Source organism: Myotis lucifugus, unplaced genomic scaffold (genome assembly GCF_000147115.1).
Source record: "Myotis lucifugus unplaced genomic scaffold, Myoluc2.0 scaffold_67, whole genome shotgun sequence".
Classification (NCBI taxonomy): domain Eukaryota; kingdom Metazoa; phylum Chordata; class Mammalia; order Chiroptera; family Vespertilionidae; genus Myotis; species Myotis lucifugus.
The window spans coordinates 5,292,301-5,312,694 of record NW_005871115.1 but is presented as its reverse complement, the minus strand read 5'-3'; the positions used below and the strand labels follow the sequence as shown (position 1 = coordinate 5,312,694).

At 37.1% G+C, this 20,394-nt stretch overlaps 1 protein-coding gene across 1 annotated transcript in view; it reads right to left on the bottom strand.

Moving 5' to 3' along the window:
• The window catches only part of DZIP3 (DAZ interacting zinc finger protein 3), a 130,379-nt gene that overhangs the window by 51,446 nt on the left and 58,539 nt on the right, over positions 1-20,394 (bottom strand). The window contains exons 14-20 of the mRNA XM_014456995.2: positions 14,987-15,063; positions 12,730-13,347; positions 10,572-10,604; positions 9,792-9,961; positions 8,942-8,986; positions 5,463-5,488; positions 1,896-2,043 (exon numbers count right to left, since the gene is read on the bottom strand). Coding sequence (XP_014312481.1) covers positions 1,896-2,043; positions 5,463-5,488; positions 8,942-8,986; positions 9,792-9,961; positions 10,572-10,604; positions 12,730-13,347; positions 14,987-15,063 — 1,117 coding nt within the window. The remainder of the gene's footprint in view (positions 1-1,895; positions 2,044-5,462; positions 5,489-8,941; positions 8,987-9,791; positions 9,962-10,571; positions 10,605-12,729; positions 13,348-14,986; positions 15,064-20,394) is intronic.

Sequence of the window (20,394 nt, the reverse complement as noted above, 5' to 3'; positions counted from 1 at the left end):
TTCCCACCCCCCCTGATCAACCCTGCTTTTGTAGATGAACAGGGGGGCAGCGCCCCAACCCCCTTTTTGGGCCCTTTTTTTGTGCGGTGACCAGGGGGTGCACTGCAACTTCCCAATCGACCCGCCTTGAGTATGACAGGGGGCGGTGCCCCACCCCCCATTCGGCCCTACCATGAGCGTGACTGAGGGTGGCATCGCAACCTCCCGATCTGCCCTGCTCTGTGCATGACAGGGGGCGGTGCCCCAACTCCCCAATCATCCCTGCTCTGATTCCGACCAGGGGCTGCACCTAGGGATTGGGCCTGCCCTCTGCCACCCGGGAGCAGGCCTAAGCCAGCAGGTCGTTATCTCCCAAGGGGTCCCAGACTGCAAGAGGGCACAGGCCGGGCTGGGGTATCCCCCCCCTCGCCCCCCTGAGTGCACAAATTTTTGTGCACTGGGCCTCTAGTAATATTATAATTGGAAAGAAGAAAAAAGGTGTGACAATTACATGAACACTAGAGGTCCCGTGCACAAAATTCTTACACTCTGTGGGGGGGGGGGGTGTCCCCTCAGCCCGACCTGCGCCCTCTTATAGTCCGGGATTCCTCAGAGGATGTCTGCTTGCCAAGGATTGGGCCTAAGCCAGCAGTCAGACATCCCTCTTGCAGTCTGAGGCTCTCGCAGTCCAGGAACCTTCACTCCTTACCACCTGTCTGCAGCAGAGGCGGGAGTGGCTCCTGCCACTTCTGCTGCGCTCATCAGCCATGAGCCTGGCTTCTGGCTGAGTGGAGCTCCCCTGGTGGGAGTGCAGTGACCACCAAGGGGCAGCTCCTGCGATGACCGTCTGCCCCCTGGTGGTCAGTGCACATCATAGCGACTGGTCGTTCCACCGTTCGGTCAATTTGCATATTAAGGTTTTTTATTATATAAAATTGTACTATCAGCCAGGGAATCATTTGTGCTAACTGTACCCTTAAACCCGTGGTCGGCAAACTGCGGCTCGCGAGTCATATGCGGCTCTTTGGCCCCTTGAGTGTGGCTCTTCCATAAAATACCATGTGCGGGCGCATTGTACAGTGCAATTGAAACTTCGTGGCCCATGCACAGAAGTCGATATTTTGTGGAAGAGCCGGTATTTTGTGGAAGAGCCACACTCAAGGGGCCCAAGAGCTGCATGTGGCTCGTGAGCAAGGGCTTGCCGAGCCGCAGTTTGCTGACCACTGCCTTAGACAATCAATATTGTCAACATAATACATATTATTATATTTAACCATGGATCAGGTTATCATAAAATTATCTCAGTATAGAATTCTCATGGGTATGTAAATCAAGGCATTTCTTTTAAAAAAAAAAAAAAACCTTTCATATGCTTTGTCAGATTAAGTGCTGTGTAAAGTACTTAAATCATATTCATGTGCATTTTCACATATAGGTATCTCATCCCCAGCAATGAGATTACTACCAGGAAAGGAACCAAAGAAAAGATTGTTACCTGACATTTCATGGTAACAACAAGGTTTAACTAAAAAAACAATGAAAGTAGCTTTGTTTTGCAAAACTATTTTTCTCATGAAACGTAATCTAATGGGATTATGCCAGTTTCGCCCCTTCTTCTGAGGTAGCTGAAACCCCTTTGCAAGAAATACAGTTGTAATCAACTCTGACAATAATTAAAACCAAGAAATGGCTTGAGGGGTAAAATGAAAGTTTCTAGTTTCTAAACTTTTTTCCTTTCTCCTCCCTCTGCCCCTCCCTTCCTGTTTTGTTTTGTGTTGTGTGTTGTTTTTCTCCTCACAAAGACAAGAATAAACCACTAGGCTAACGTGCTGTTCAAAGAGTCATGAGGCGAACAAAGTTTACAATTATTTCTGGAAGAAGGAAGGCAGAGCGCTCCTCTCTCCAATCAGGCTTACCTGCTCTATCATGTCCAGAATATGCAATTCATCCAGGCTATAGAACTTTCCTTCAGTTGTGGAATCTTCTTGAATACCACTTATATCTACTGGGTGTAGATTTGCTTGCTCTTTCTTCAAATGCTCTTCCTTTCCTACCATATTTGGGCTACAATAATGATAAAATCAATGTGATCTTTTAGAATTGTATGGAGTTTTTCATCTAAACCATTGTTTTCTAAATTAATATTGCACTGGTCTCATGAGATGCTCAGCATCAGAAGGGTTTATGGTCTAAATTTTAGACAGTGCTCAGACTGTGTTTTCTTGGAAAATCACAATGAATTTTAGTTTATTTGAAATAGCACTTATCCCAGTGTTTTCAAGAACTACAAGATCATGAAGTTCGTTTTCTAAATTGTAACTATTAACATCAATTACTTTGGAAAATATTGACAAGCATTTCCACATCTACTATAATATTTTATCACAAAATTTTTGACAGGTAGGTTGGTTTAGTCAACTTCAGCACTTAGGTTCAGTATACATTTAAATAGAAGGCTGCAAACAGCAACATAAAGTAGATTTTTAAGTGCATGTTTCTTTTATGACAGGACCTTAAAAAACTGTAGTAGGAACCACTGCGAAAAACATAAAAATATTACATGTACAATGGCAATTAAACCATTATTATACCTACTAGAGGCCCGGTGCATGAATTCGTGCACCAGTGGGGTCCCTTGGCCTGGCCTGTGGGATCAGGCCGAAACTGGCTCTCCCACATCCCCAGAGAGGTCCCGGATTGCAAAAGGGCTCGGGCCAGGCTGAAGGACCCTACCAGTGCAAAATCTGGGCTGGGGAGGAATGTGGGAGGTTGGCCAGCCAGAGAGGGACCATAGGAGGGCTCCATGGCATGTCTGACCCATTTCACTCAGTCCTGGACCCCAGCAACAAGCTAACCTACCAGTCGGAGTGTCTGCCCCCTCGTAGTCAGTGCACATCATAGCGAGCAGTTGAGCGGCCTTAGCATATCATTAGCATATTACGCTTTGATTGGTTGAACGAAAGACCAGACACTTAGCATATGAGGCTTTTATTATATAGGATGTCTAAAGGGTCAATGCATATTACTATCCTTTCAGTTGGCTACTATTTAGTAGCTATAAATTTCCTTCCTAATCTCATTGAATGGTAACAAAAAAATAATACTTAAAAAATAGTACTTTTACCATGATATAAATGACTTGATTTTCTCAGTGAATAGGAAAAAAAAAAACAACGGTAACTCTCAGATGCATTATTAATTCTTTTAGGCCACTGAGATCTAAGAAAATTGAAACCTACTGCTTGTAGAGTAACTTGTAAGACACTAGAAAACACTCATTAGGTATCACTTAAGTATTCCAGAATGATTCAAACATTTTGGAAAGTTCAATGAAATCAACTGTTTGTATACCAATGGATCCCAAACAAAACTGATTTTCTAAATTACCTGAAAAATTTCTTTAAATTTACATTGTTCCAGGTACCCCAAAACTGTAAAAATATATACACATTTGTATTTTTGAAAAGTCCAGAAGATTATTCCTAAATTTTTAAAGTATGATTAACAGCATTGTGAAAATATAGGAAAATGTTCATAGTACTAAGAGATGCAAACTGAAACATGCAGAGGTAAAATTACATAAACTTAGGGATTGAAAACCCATCAACAAAGAACAAAATGTTAAGGAAAGAATGAAACAAATGTGGAAAATAGTAATAACTGTTAAATTGAGAAGATAGGTAAATGTACTAATGTAGACATATTATTTTCTTCACTTTTTTGTGTATTTGAACATTTTTATTAAAAAGCTCCCTGGGTGATTTGATGATCAAACAGGTTTAGGTATACACTGTAGGCAAAATAAGCAAAATGACTGATGATATTATTATATTCTTTAGTAAGTTATTTTCATGACATTTACACACTGCCTGAAAATTAAAGAAAAAAAACATCCTATTATTCTATGGCAGTAATTTCAGCCTTTTTCATCTCATGGCACACATAAAAATTACTAAAATCTGCAGCACACCAAAAATATATTTTTTGCCAATCTGAAAAAAAAACTTGGTATAATATTTACTCATTCATACCAATGGTTACTGTTGTGTTGGTTGTTGTTATTTTTTTAAAAAAATATATTTTTTATTGATTTTTTTTACAGAGAGGAAGGGTGAGGGATAGAGAGTTAGAAACATCGATGAGAGAGAAACATCGATCAGCTGCCTCCTGCACACCCCCTACTGGCGATGTGCCCACAACCAAGGCACACGCCCTTGACTGGAATTGAACCCGGGACCCTTCAGTCCGCAGGCCAACGCTCCATCCACTAAGCCAAACCGGTCAGGGCGTTGTTATTTTTTTAATATGACAGTCTAAGGGAAAAGAGGTCAGTGCTCCTGACTAAATAGTCAAATATTGCATATTTTTAAAAATTCTTGCAGCACAGCAGTTGAAAATCATTGCTGTAAAGGCTTTCTCTATTGTTGATAGAGAAAGTGAAAATCCACCTTGGATGATGAACTATTTAGTTATTAAGTGGATCATACCAATTAACAATGAGAAAATATCAACTATAAGTGATGGCTTGAAAGTTGACAAAATATGTATGTACTTGTTTGCATTTTAAAGATAACATGTTCTCACAATGAGTTCTGCAAAGGTCCCAATTTCAGTGAAGAACCTTTTTGGAGAGTATTAATGATCTCTTCATTGGATTGTCTCCCCCACTTCCTTCCTCTGCTACACTGTCATCAGTCTAATGGCTGTATAATATAGCTCACAGTAATCTTTAGGTACGAAAAGGTTTCTAGTAAAGATTCAAAATTCACTGTTAATAATCAAGATTTAAAAAACACACACCAAACCTCAGGTCAATTAAACATACTAAATTAAAACAAATAAAAACAAACTCATGCTAAAATAATCAGTGGGACAAACAATATTCTGTCCTTTAGAGTTAAGTTTTATTTACTAAATAAGTCTTATTTAGTAAAGTCTTGGGTTGTGGTTAGCAAATCTAGACTATATTTTAAAAGATTTTATGCTGCCCTAACCAGTTTGGCTCAGTGGATAGAGCGTTGGCCTGCAGAGTGAAAGGTCCCAGGTTCGATTCCGGTCAAGGGCATGTACCTTGGTTGCAGGCACATCCCCAGTAGGGGGTGCACAGGAGGCGGCTGATCGATGTTTCTCTCTCATCGATGTTTCTAACTCTCTATCCCTCTCCCTTCCTCTCTGTAAAAAATCAATAAAATGTATTTAATTTAAAAAAAAAGATTTTATGCTGGACCCAAATTAGTTCTCAAGTCAAGCTGTTAGCAATGGATGACTCCTGAGTAGCCTCATAGAAAAATGATAAGAGATTCTATTCTACCAAAGTAAATGATGTTGATTTTTTTCACTTTCTGTAAATGGTGACAACTTATTAAGGAACTGTCCTTTCTTCTCTTACTGAGAACACTTCCCAAGGCAAGGCTGTGTAATACTGGAAAAGCACATTTTGAAATACTAAGAAACATTTAAAAATTAAATAAACTAATACTTACACTTGTTCTTCTTTTGATTCCTTATTCTGAAAAACAACATCAAGAATTAGTAATTTATATCAACCATGTCAATACAGAAGAGTGATCTGACTACATTTAAGTCAGTATTTCTCAAACATTTTTGACCACAACCATTCTAAGAAATATATTTTACCTAATGATGTAAATGCACTTAATTGTCTTTACACATAATTAAAAAACAAATATAAGTTCCATGAAGTAAACCTCATCCATATTATGTGTGTTGTGAACTGCATATTTGTATTCCCTCCCCAAATTCACACATTGAAACGCTAACCCCTGATGAGATTGTAACTGGAAGTAGGCCCACTGGGAGGTAATTAGGTTAAAATGAGGTTGTGGAGTCCTCATAATGGAATTAGTGCACTTATGAAAAGAGATCAGAGAGCTACTCTTTTTTTCTCTCCGCCATGTGTTCACAGAACAAGAAGATAGCTGTCTGCAAACTAAGAGGGCCCTCACCAGACACCAAATCTGCTGGCACCTTGATCTTGGACTCCAGCACTGTGAGAAACAAATTTTTAAGCCACCCAGTCTATCAAAGCTTATTTTAGCAGTCCAACCTGACTAAAACAACAGATGATGAACTCTGGAAACTTTTTTATTCCTACCTATTCTATTTCCTTTTTAAAAATGGTAGTTGTGACCCACTAAATTGATTTTGTAATCTACTACTAAGTAATGAAACACACTTGAAAATCCTTGATTCAAATATTGGAAGTTAAGTATTGGGTCTGAATTTATATCTTGGGAAAGAGTAAACTGAATTCTCATTTAGAAAATTATATACTAAATACAAGAATTCTTGAAAATCAACATGTAAAAAAAGCAGATTTATATATTAAAAAATCTTGAAAAAAGAAATATTAGGGAAATCACAATTGGGAGGACATGTAAAAAAGCCCTCAATCTTATGTTCATTAAAACAGAACTATGAAAACAACATACTATGTAAGTATTGATGATACTTAACACATGTTAAATTAAGTATAATTACTCACGTATTACCTTTAAGAGTATTAATTACTCTTACATAAGTTACAGTACTGATTTCTACAACCTCTTGTTTACAAGAAACTTCAGTCTCTTTACCTAGAGATTCCATAATGTACTTACAAATCTGTTTGTTTTTTCTGTCTGTATACCAAGAGGGTTTTTGCATTTCAGTGTCTGATCAATGTCTGGTGGCAGTTTGATTCTACAATTAAGAATTATGGGCCCTGGCCGGCGTGGGTCAGTGATTAGAACATCAGCATGCAAACCCAAAAGTCACGGGATCGATTCTGGTCAAGGGCATGTACCTGGATGGCAGGCTCTCTGTCCCCATTGAGGCACATGTGGGAGGCAATCAATTGATGTGGCTCTTTCACATCAATGTATCTCTCTCTCCTCTCTCCCCCTCTCACTCTCCTTTCCACTCTCTAAAATCAATGGAAAAAATATCCTCAGTTGAGGATTAACAAAATAAAACAAAACAACATAAAAAGAATTATGAACACCTTTGGTTCCAGTGTACTTGAATAATTGAGTTGAAAAGACTTTTGGTTGTTCATAGTGAACATACCTAGTTATAGTGTATTAGCTCTATATAGTATATTAACTTTATTCTAATGCATGTATCAGTCTGTCTTCTTCCCTTCTTTAGAGAGGACATTCAATTTGAAAGCCTCAGTTTACTGTATTTCCTGCCATGTTTCTTTTATCTCGAAACTTCATCACAAAGCCTTCTATTCTTCTGCCATCTTCTTTACCTTTCTTTTCTATTCCTAACTCTCAACTCCTTTGGTGGGGGGTGGGAGTAAGAGCAAGAATAAGAGTAGTTAATACTCTTCATGGAAGAATAATATATAAGTAAATAACACTCAAATTAAGCCCAAAAAGATATTTACAATTTGAACATATTAAAAACTAAATACTAAATTTCTAACTGAAGAAAAGGAGTATAAAAAGTAGCTACAAAGTCTCTGTACATACTAGTTAGAAGTTATCTATACTGTACCCTCCATTTGCTACACTTATTTTACTTTGTTATCACATTATTTTTAGGACTTGAACTATCACTAGGTAGAAATGTTGCAAAACAAATAATTAACAAAAGACACAATTTCATGCATAGGGGCTTTGTCATCACTCTGTTAACACAAGCAAATTTCTATATGCTAGAATTTTTCATGAGGAAAACTCATGATTAGAGAATTGGAATGACTTAATTTTTATGAGTGTTTGCTGATACTACAAGTAGACAATTCTTTGCACTTAAAATAAAAGCAATTGAGTATATAAATAGGACTTTTATATATCAAATGATGATATGCTAAAATTCAGCATTTTTAGGCCCTTAAAATTTAGATAAAAGATTTAAGATCTCTCTTCTAATGTCCAAAATGTATCTTAATAAAATTATCTTATGTTCAAAGAATCTCAACTTCTTTAAAATATATATGTATATATATATATTTATTTATTTTTATCGAGAGAGAAAGGGAGAGGGAGAGAGCAAGAGAAGCATAAATCTGAGAGTTGAATATCAATTGGCTGCCTCTTGCACGCCCCCTACTTGAATAGAGCCTAAAACCTGGGTATGTGCCCTGACCTGGAATGGAAGCAGCAACCTTTTGGTGCCCAAGATGACACCCAACCAATCGAGCCACACCAGCCAGGGCTCAACTTCTTTGGAAAAAAACTTAGGATGTTAAAAAAAAACACACTAAAAAACCCCACAGGAATTCCTAGATAGATGCTGACATATATAAAGACATTTAAAATATTACTACAGTATAAATTTTTGAATGGTGTTCACATTTATTTCCAGGTGTATTTATTCCCTATTTAATTTTAATTTGAAAATAAAGTATGAATTTTTAAAAAAAATTTCCCCAAAATGACTCTTGGCTTTTCCTTGTAATTTTACAAGCAATTAAAAAAACTTCTTGCTAAAACTGTGCAATAGTAACCTGTTCGTTTTTCAATTGGCTAAAACAAAGAAAAGGCATGAAAGAAGTTTTATTACATTTGTACCATTTTAGCACATTACTGCATTGTTGGCAGATTATTAAACACAAAAAGAAATCAAGATTTTCTAAGGTTTTAAAAAATGCTTCTGAACATATCAGTAGAAATATGATGAAAAGCCATTTTTAAAACACTGAGCAGACATTTTAAAAATGAGAGTGGTATGCAGAAATTAAAGGAATTCCTAATTCCTTTAATTTATATTTAAATGTATAAATTATGATTTAGGGAAGTAAAATAGGCACACTGTAAGTTTAAGTCATTCAGGATCTAACACAGATAGACTTTTTTATAATCATATATTCAATAAGCTACTGACAATTTAAGTCATTTGTACTATATGTCTACTTAGAATAATTATATAAGTTCTAACAGTGAGTCCATATATTACACAAGTTGTTCATAATTTGACATCCCTCTATTATAATGCTAATATAGTCTCTTACCTTTTTACTTTTAGTCTTTTTCTTTTTCATTAGTTTACTCTTAACCTGATAGGTAAGAAATAAATCATTTATTTAATATGAAATCAAACTGCACAATGAGTTTTTTTTTAAATAAATTTCCTCTAAATGCTGAAATCTTTTATCTTCTAATATTATAGGTCATATTTTCTTTCTAGATTCTATGGAAATTTTTCATTTTCACCACAGTCTTCTGCTCTTAAAATAAAAGCACTGATGCATAATGGAACAACAAACAACGTCAGTGAGTAGGCCACTGAATAAAACTCACAAGTCCTCACTTCCACACATGCATGCATGAGTAATGAAGGAGGAAGGCACTTTTAAGAAGTCAAAAAATTCAGGTCCATAAGATAAAAAATTAAGCCTAAGAAGAATTTAGTGACTGTATAAAAACTGGTGCCACTTTTCTATAAAGAAATACAGAATTCCAACCTGGATGATTTTAAATCTACCTCTGTGCAAATGGTGTTGAAATATCCCTGTTTTTCCTCCATTCTCTCTCCTTCTATTCCCCATGATGCTTTCCTCTACTCTCTATTAACCTCTCACATCCACTCCCATCAATCAGAATAAAGAAACATGTTCACAAGTCTAGCATAATGCCTGCCACATAATAAATGTCCAATAAATGTTGGTGAAATGAATGGTTAAGGCACGAAATATTATGGAATAAAGTACTAGAGAAAAAACCATTACATATTAAGTTTTGTGCGAACACTATTAAATATAAACTAAGAGTGTCTTGGACTCTTCAAATATAGCACATGCAACAAACTAAAGGCTCTGATTATAAAGTTCTTCTTATTCAAATATTAATAAGAGCTTATACTTCCTGGAGATCCTTAATAGATTCTGTTGAAGATTCACTAGGTATTGATGCACCATCTTTATTCATTTCTGCTAACTGTATCTCAGGGTTTGATTTCACATTTATATTATACTCCATGAGAAGTGGACTTAGTTCTTCTTCCTCATTTTGTAATTCTTCTATGTCAATATCTAAATATTAAAGACAAAACACTCAATATTTGAATGCATACAATTTTAGCTTCTATCATTATTATAAATATATACCTCCAAAACACCACTCCAGAAGTAGAAATAGAAGACATATTATTTTGTTGAATTACTAGACGAAAACAAAATGCCTATTTATCAATGACCACATAATAGGTACATATACTAGCCTGAACCCAAATGCGAAGATACTTTATATTAAAAAAATAAAGCACGAAAAAAATGAAAATTAAAAAATTAACAACTCACTATCCAGCAAAAAAGATAAAAGCTACATAAGCTGAAAAGTAGCACGTATGAACAAGTAGAGCAAGCAGTTATGCATGTTTGCCTGTTGAAGTGTCCTGTGTATCAAAAAGTTAAAATACTATGCTTGGGTAAACCTTGCGGCACTAGCACTAAGACCAAAGCAGAGTAAAAAGGCTCAAACTAGATTCAGCTGACCAGTAGTAATTTGAACACATGATTTTCCAAGGCTATAACAATGACAGTTGGTCATATAGTTTATCTGACCAAGTAAGACCCTTACAATGATCCCTTAACTTTCCCAAATTGAAAAGTCACTTAAGCATTTTGTTTATAACACACTTACGTTGACTGCCGGTTATTGACTGTAGAGCAAGTCCTATGATAAAGAAAACATTTAGATGTATAATTGTAAATGCAACCAAAAAATATATGACTGGGACTAAGAAAAACCAGATTTTTATACTGCACCATGTTATTTTATAACTAACTGTAAAAATAATCAGCTTCACTCATGAATCTAGTTTAAAACAAGGCATGACCTTTAGATTATAACATAAAAGTTATAAACCCATGATTAGAAAAAGAAGTAAACAAAATTTTTGACAGTTCTTGATACATAATGCCTAGATTACAAGCACTTTAAACCAAGCAGCAAATTGTTATAATATATAAAGTCTAAGGTCATGAAGTCAAACTTCCATGGAAAGTTTGAGCCTTTTTAGCAATATTAATTATCCTGACCAGCACTCTATTCTCCTTGCACATCCTATATAATAAAACCCTAATATGCAAACCAACCGAAAGGTAGAACGACCAGTTGCTATGACATGCACTGACCACCAAGGGGCAGACACTCAACACAGGAGCTGTCCCCTAGTGGTCAGTGCGTTCCCACAGGGGGAGCACCGCTCAGCCATAGGTCGGGCTCATGGCTGGCGAGTTCAGCAGTGGTGGCAGGAGCCTCTCCTGCCTCTGCTGCAGGCAGGCAGTAAGGAGTGAGAGGTCCCAGACTGCGAGAGGGATCCCAGACTGTGAGAGGGCACAGGCCTGGCTGAGAGATGCCCCCACCCTGCCCCAGTGCACAAAATTTCATGCACCAAGCCTCTAGTTAATATTATATCAGGCTCTAGATATTGAATAGTACATAAAAAAAGACACTGTCATAGAAGTTTAGTGTGGGCAAAGGATATTAATCAAATAATCAGATACACAAGTGAAAACTGCAACTGTTACTGTAACAACTACTAGGAAAGAGTTATATAAGATGCTAGGAAAGTCTCTATTAAAGGGACTTGACCAATAAGTTCTTCAGACTACCTGAGAATTCTTGAAATGCCTTGAATTTTTTTAGTGCTCAAAGTACTTTCTCAGATATTGGCTTTATTCTCATGAGTTTTTGTTGTTTAAAATCTTAACAGAGTAAATATATATTTTAAAAGCCTGTAATTTATAAGTCAAGAGTCCTTGCCTAACTTTCTTTAAAAAACCTTGGCATTCTCTTCTTTTATGCTCAAAGCAAGCTCTTAAGGTTAAGTAGAAAACACAAGGGTATCCCAGAGCCTTAAAGGAATGGGATAGGGACCTAGCAATCTTCTCTGAAACAAATCTGGACCTATTCAACAATTATTAGAAACTTTGGAAGTTGTACATTTAAATAGCATCAGTGTAGTTATCAATTAGTTGCTCACTAGGTAGTATGACTAATAACTTGGGGTCAGGAGAAGTAATTTAGAACAGAACAAGGGTTTTGGTGATGCTGACATGCCTTGAACTCCGCTTGTTGAAACTGAGAGGCTATCTTGATACGTGGGAGAGGTCTGAAGTTTTTTCCATATCAACATAGTGCCTGGGAATGGCCCTACTTACCTTTGATACTTGCATAAATGTTATCTTTTTTTAATTACCCATGGCCACTAGGTAGGTGCCAACTACATAAACATCAAGAATTTGCTGAAAAGGAGAAACACACACTCATGACGTCTAAAAGGTTAACTTTGAAACACACAGTACCAGTATTTCATGGTTTTAGGCATCCTTAATTTTGTAGAATAAAACTCTTCTACTTAAAAATCTTCAGCAATTCCTTCCTGATAATACAAACCCCTCAACATGGTAAGAGAAATACTCTTGAATGTATTCTCTCTACGAATGCTCCCCTACTTTAAGACCAAACTTTTAGTTCCCTGCATATGTTTCTATATCTTTGTTCTTGATTCCTTCTGAAACATTCTTCTCCATCTTCTTCACTTGGCTAACATTCACATGTGATGTGGGAATTCCTTAAATATTCTATTCTCCAGAAAGTTCTTTTGGACTCTCTTAAGCAAGATTTTCCAAAGTATTCTGGATCATCTCTAGCACTATAATTTCTATTAGCGTCTTGAAGAGTCTATTCTCTCAAGAGTGTGAGTTCACTGAATCTCCTGCCCTTAGCACTGTGTCTGACACATAGCAGACACTAAATGAAGGTTTACTGGCTGAAGTAAGTAATTATTTTGTACCTTGTTGATAGCAGGATAACATCCTCTGGATGATATCTGGTACTGGTATACCTAGGTAGATGGACAGCTGATGGTAATCAAGGGAGATATTCTCAATGGGATTCTCCTTCACTTTGTCAATATCCTCTTGCTTCATTCCAAGGCGCAGAAGAGTATCAGAAACTTTTTTCCAAATTGAATTGAATTGTGACTCAGTGAGACCATTCATCAAAATCTCACTAAGGAGGAGATCCCTGTATTTGCACAGTCTCAGGATGTCTGCAGACTTAGAGCGATCAGAAGATGGTGGTTCCATATTCCAGCCATTTTTAGGTGCAGGGAATACATGCAAATGTTTTATGAGAGCTAATAGGAGGTATAAGTCAAATTGTTTGGATTGTGGTAGCTTCTTCTTTGGGGGATAAAGCAGATGCCATGCTCCACCCAAAGGGTGATTAGTCCAAAGATGTTTGTAGTAGGGTTCCAGCAGTTTCTTGTGAATAAGGAGCTCTTTTTTCAAAAGAGGGGGTGGCAGAGCCTCATCAAATATTTTCCGGACAATGTCAGTACCAGAAATAATAATTATATGAAGCAGATGATAGAAATAATTATAATCAAGTTTGAAGATAGGCATTTCATCTGAAAATGAATTTTGAGAAGTCAAAACATTCCACATTAATGCTATTTTCCTATGTGGTCTTCTGTATTACATCTTATTAGCTCCTTCCTATAGGACAGAGACTAGCACAAAAGAATGAAGTAAAGTACAGTGCTTTGCCATAGCCAGTACTCAATATGCATGCTGCTATCTGTCTAGCTGTCAGAAATTCAAAGAAAAATATTATATCCCCAAGCAAAAGTAATCACAAAAAATGATCACCACAGAAGCCTTTCAACAACTCAGGGTTTTGTTCAAGCAAATAAACTTTGGCAACCAAATAGCATAAAAGTATTCTGAAGATTGTCAAGAATGATGACTGCCAGTGTTTAATTATACTTTACTCAGGCGATTATATTTTATCTTAATCAGCACTGCCCAAGAGAACTTATGAAAATGTTTTAGATTTGCACTGTCCACTAGCCACTGAACACTGAAAATGCTGCTTGTCTGACAAAGAAACTGATTTTAAAATTTTATCTAATTTTAATTAACTTAAACTCAAATAGCCACATATGGCTACTGGCTCCACAACACAGAACTATATCAAAAGATTTAAAGTGATATAATGCCTTACACAAAGTGTAGACCATGAACCAGCAGCATCAGCATCCATATGGGAGCCTGTTAGTAAAGGAAACTCTTAGGCTGCACCCCAGAGCAACTGAACTGGCTACCTAACATTTTAACAAAATCACCAGATGATGTAAATAGCTATTAAAGTCTGAGACACTTATGTAATAAATCTCATGTTCTTATGCTCTAAAAAAAGAGTAATGATTAAGTGGGTATATCATCAATGAAATGGAGTAAGGCATGAGACTTAACTGTTCAGTATTTTTCTGGTTTGGTAGCACTTCCAATGAAGAAAATTAAACTGAGATGAATTAGAAAGTAGTAAGAATGTTGTAAATGATGGCATATTTGTTGTATTAATGTAAAATTATATTTATCATAAAATGCAGCTTTATTATTTTATCCTGTGTTTCAGAGAATTTTAAATGAATATTCTTGCTTGATATACTTGACATACACTGTGAAGGCAAGCAAGGTTACAAAGCAAATGACCCAGGGAGATTTCTGTGGTTTGCCAAATAAGGCTGGGATCAGGGACAACCATTCCCCCTAGCAAGAAGGAATGCCACCACACTATTCTTCTATGGGACCAGGACCCTAAGGTTTCCATGTGCTGAGTAGCTGGCATTTCCTAGCACATATTCCTAAATAGCTAGTAACTGAGTTTAGACTACTTGGTCTTGAATCCAAAATGTTCATTCCTTCCATTTGCTCTGTTAAAAGGGAATGCAACAAGGGAGGATTGGTAGAGAATCTGCTGAAGCCCAATATCATTGTGAAGTCACAGCTATGCACTAGATTAGCGAAGCTCTCTATAGAATACCAAGGTACTGTGAGACCCATACAACTGCTGATCTTTCTGTCCATAAATTCTAACCTATATCAAGTAATGCTTGCTAGTGTAAATGCTTGCCAATGAATGACAAACACATGGCTGTTAATGGCATGATACACATGGTTGTTAAGGGCATGATACTCTGTACAGAGTAAGTAAAAAATTTTAACACACTTTTCAATAGAAGGCATATAAAAATAAAATAATACCTTTTGTGCTAAATTTTAAATTGATCTTCGGTCTTATATCAGTATCAGTTCTTTTCAGAGACAACAACTTTTTATAACTGCAAGTGGAAAAAAATTGTTACAGTCAGTATCAAAGTAAGACAAGATTTCTGGTACCAGCATGGCTAAATATTTTCTTCTCTTTCTCCTGGAAATAATTTAAAATAAAAATGAATGAACAAACAAAAACCACCAACAATGAAAATTCAATATTGTCATTTCCATTGGAATTAAGAGGCAAATAGAATTTCTAGATTTCATATCTAAAAAATTAACACAACTAGCTTATTTGCAAAAATGCTGTATAGTAGTGGGAAAAAAGAAATCTTTGCACTGTAAAAAAACAAGCAAAACTAAAACTCCTCCCAGGTCTTCCCAAACCACAGAATCGTCTTACCAATAATTATTCTAAGAAAATTCAATTCATTTACTGACAAATGATTTAAAAAAGAGAGAAAGAAACTGGCATAACAGCAACACAGATAATTAGAAAAAAATTAAGGGAAAAGTAGCAAGATTTGTTAAACAGACTAAACACTAAGCAAATGTTGTCATAACACAGATAGCAAATCCAGATAAAGATGGTACAAAAAGAAAACTGTGAATCAATTTCTCTTAGGAACATAGAGCAGAAATCCAATAAACATTAGAAAACTGAATCCAGTGATAAGATTCTCTCCTTAACTAAACTCTAGTAAGTCTCCTCTGAGCTCTTTTCCAGGTAGGCCCCATGCTTGTCCATGTCCTAAAAAGCGCAAATTTAACAAGAATCACCTAAGCCAGCAACCTCAACCAATAGCAGAGGACAGTCAACAGCTTACCTGAACACAAAGCTCAGCCTGCAGCCTTGCCAAACTTAGGGCACAGCTTGCAGTCCTACCTGATCTCAGAGCACAGCCTGACGATCCATCTGATGAAGCCTGGCCTATAGCCCCACCTGAATGTGAAGTCCAGATGGTGGTACCATCTGGTCAGGGAGCACAGCCTGAGGCCCCACCCAACGAGAGCAATACAGAGCATAGCCTACAGCAGTGATGGTGAACCTTTTGAGCTTGGCGTGTCAGCATTTTGAAAAACCCTAACTTAACTCTGGTGCCATGTCACATATAGAAATTTTTTGATATTTGCAACCATAGTAAAACAAAGATTTATATTTTTGATATTTATTTTATATATTTAAATGCCATTTAACAAAGAAAAATCAACCCAAAAAATGAGTTCACATGTCACCTCTGACACGCGTGTCATAGGTTCGCCATCACTGGCCTACACCCTGATCCAATCCCACTGGTGGCAATGCTCTGCCAAGGGTCAAAGCCTGTGAACCTGCCTGACCAGAGGTGATTACAGAGCATAGCTAGAGGCCTTACCTAACTGAAGAAAATAGCCACTGGCCCCACCTGACCAGGGAGCCCACCCAGCAGTCCCACTTGAACATGGAGCCCAGCTACAAGCCCCACCCAACCATGAAGCTCAGCCAGCAGCACCCCACTCCCAACCTCGAAGCTGCTGTGGCTTCGCATAACTAGAGAACACAATAGGAATCTCACTTCCCTTTAGACCAGCCGTGGGCAAACTACGACCCGCCCGGCCCGTTTGAAATGAATAAAACTAAAAAAAAAAAAAGACCGTACCCTTTTATGTAATGATGTTTACTTTGAATTTATATTAGTTCACACAAACACTCCATCTATGCTTTTGTTCCGGCCCTCCGGTCCAGTTTAAGAACCCATTGTGGCCCTCGAGTCAAAAAGTTTGCCCACCCCTGCTTTAGACACTACCAGGTGACTCATTCAGTACCCCACTAAGCTGAGCTGACTCGTGAAGGTCTTTCCCTGCCAAAACAAAGTCTGCAAGAGGAAACCACATACTCAAATGTGCAGATACCTGCACATGGACACAAAGATCATGAAGAATCAGATAATATGACATCGCCAAAAGTAATTCTAATAAGTGACTGTAAAAAATGGAGATTTGAACTATCTGACAAAGAATTCAGAATAATCCTTTCAAAGAAGTTCAGTGAATTACAAAAGCATACAGAAAACTAAACAAAATTAGGAAAATAATACACAAACAAAATTAGAAGTTCAGCAGAGAAACAGAAACCATTAAAAAACAACAGCCGAGACCGGTTTGGCTCAGTGGATAGAGCGTTGGCCTGCGGACTGAAAGGTCCCAGGTTCGATTCCGGTCAAGGGCATGTACCTGGGTTGCAGGCACATCCCCAGTAGGAGATGTGCAGGAGGCAGCTGATTGATGTTTCTCTCTCATCGATGTTTCTAACTCTCTCTCTCCCTTCCTCTCTGTAAAAAATCAATAAAATATATTTTAAAAAAACAACAACAACAACAAAACATCCAGAAATCCTAGAGCTGAAGAATCACTGAATGAAATGAAGAAATTAATAGAAAGCTTCAACAACAGATTCAACAAAGAGAAGAACCAGTGAACTCAAAGGCAGATCATTTGAAATTACGTAGTCAGAGAAAAAAGAACAGAGAATGAAAAAGAGTGAAAATAACTTATAGAACTTATGGGACAAAAGATCCAATGTATATGGAAATCCCAAAAGAAGAGAAAGAGAAAGGAACAGAAAATCTTTTTTTTTCTTTTTAACTAGGTACTTTTGTATATTTAAAAAAAAATTATTTATGTAAATATTTATTGCTTATGTACAGTTTATTTTTTCAAAATTACCTTTATAGTTAAAAGTATTACAGATGTCCCCTGTTCCCCCCATTGACCCACTTCACCTTTCTGCCCCCTCCCCCAGGCCTTCAATGCTATGTTCATGGGTCATACAAATATGATATAAGTTCTATGGTTAATCTCTCCCTGCACCCCCTTTTCTCCTTCCCCTATTCCCTCTGAGATTGTCCCTTTACCAAACTTGGGGTAAGAAATAAATATTCAGATTTATGAGGCTCAAGAGCTTTAAATGGGTTGCAGCCAAAAGGTACTACACTGAGACACATTAAAATTAAATTTACAAACATCGTAGATAAAAATAGAACTTTGAAAGAGCAAAAGAAAAGCAACATTGCCTTGACATTGGACTGGCAATAATTTTTTGGATTTGACACCAAAAGCACAAGCAACAAAAGGAAAAACAAACAAGTAGGAACTACATCAAATTTAAAAGCTTCTGTACAGCAAAAGAAACAATCAACAAAATTAAATGGCAACCTACTTACTGAATGGGAGAAAATATTTGCAAATCATTTATCTGATTAGGGGTTAATATCCAAAATATGTAAGGAACACATACAGCTCAATAGCAAAAGAACAAATATTGTAATTTTAAAAATCATTATAGGACTTGAATAAATATTTTTCCAAATAAGATATAAAATAGCCAATAAGTCCATGAAAAAGATGCTTAATATAACCAATCATCAAGAAAAATGCAAATAAAACTACAAGAATATATTACCTCAAACTTATTAAGAAAAAAGATAATAAGTGCTGGCCAGGACATTGAGAAAAAGGAACCCTGTGCACTGTTGGTGAGAATGTAAATTGACAGAGCCATTGGATGAAAGAGTATGGAAATTCCTCAAGAAATTAAAACAAAACTGATCCAGCAATGCCACTTCTGGGTATATATTATATAGGCAAAGAAAACAAAATCTCATTTTGAACGACAACTACATCCCCATTTTCACTGCCATATTATTTACAGTAACCAAAACATGGAAGCAGCCCAAGTGTTTATCAACGGACTAATAGATAAAGAAAATGTTGGACACGCACGCATGCACGCACACATGCACATACATATACACTGGAATACTATTCATCCATAAGAAAGAGGGAAATCCTGCTATTTGCAACAACATGGATTAACCCAGAGGGCATTGTGCTAAGTGAAATAAGCTAGATAGATAAATACTGTATGATTTCACTTACATGAGGGTGCTAAAAAAAAAAAAAGAAAGCTCACAGAAACATAGAGGAGACTGGTGATTGGTAGAGCAGTGCAGGGCAAAGAGATAAAGGAGTCAAAGGATATAAACTGGGGATCCAATGTACAGCAAGGTGAACATAATTACAATAATGTATTGTATACTTGACAGTGGCTAAGAAAGTAAATATTAAAAGTTCTCAACACAAACAATGTTAATTTTGTGAGATAATGGAAGTGATAACTAACTTTATTGTGGAAACTGTTTCATAGTAAGTACATATATCAGATCATCATGTTGTACACCTTAAACTTACACAATGTCATATGTCAGCTATAGCTTAGTAAAGCTAGAGAAAGAAAACAGCAGCAATATGAAGAAAGTAAACAGATCACGACCAACTGTTATGTATCCAGGAATATAAAATTAATTCAACATTTGAAAATAATATAATTCAGCACATTAACAGATTAAAGAAGAAAAACTTATAATTACAGGAATGCTGCAAAAAGCATTAATTCAATCCCATTAATAAGAAATTTTTTGGAAAAAAGCAGGAAGAGAAAAGAATTTCTTCAATTTGAAAAAGGGCATCTATAAAACAATCTACAGCTAACAACATACTAAATGGTGAAAAACTGAAGGGATCTTCCTAAGATCTGGAAAAGACAAACATGTCTGCTCTTACCACTCATATTTAACACTATACCAGGGGACATAGCCAGAGCAATAAAAAAATAATAAGAAAGTACATATAGATTAGAAAAAAAAGAAAGTTATCTTTATGCACAGATGACATGAACATCTATATAAAACCTAAAACAATCTACATAAGGTTACTGGAACTATTAACTCTCAACTCACAGGATACAAGAGGTTAATATAGGAGGAATCGAAGATGGCGGCGTAGGTAAACACCGGAGACCGCCGCCGTAAACAACCACTTCAAAAATACAGCTAAAGGTCGGAACGGACATCAACCAGAACCACAGGAAGGCTGGCTGAGGAGGGACTCTTCAACTAGAAGCAAAAACAACAGCATTCCGACGCACAGAGGAGGCGCAGTGTGGACAATTTAAAGGTACGGTGGTGCGGCGGTGCGCGCCAAAGCGGGCTGGTGGCTGAGGGCGCGGTTGTCGTTTTCACTCAGGAGTGAGTCTCAGACTCTGGGCTACAGATCCGGGCGAGTCTCTAGGGACCCTGACTCAAACGGGAGAAGCGGGACTGTCTGGCTACGGCCCCTCCGAGGTTTGCAGCGATTGCTGGGACAGAGAGGCAGAGCCCTTGGGGACGGACTGAGAGCGGCCATAGCTGCTCCCTCCCCCCGCCCTGTTGAGCCCGCCCCGCCCAAGCACTGGGCACAGACATTTGCCGATCCCTCAGGCAAGGGCAGGACTAGCGCCTCCCCAGAATCCTACAGCCAGTCGGTCTGCTGGTCAAATCCCTCTAGTGTTAACTACAACAATTAAGGCTTGGCTAGAA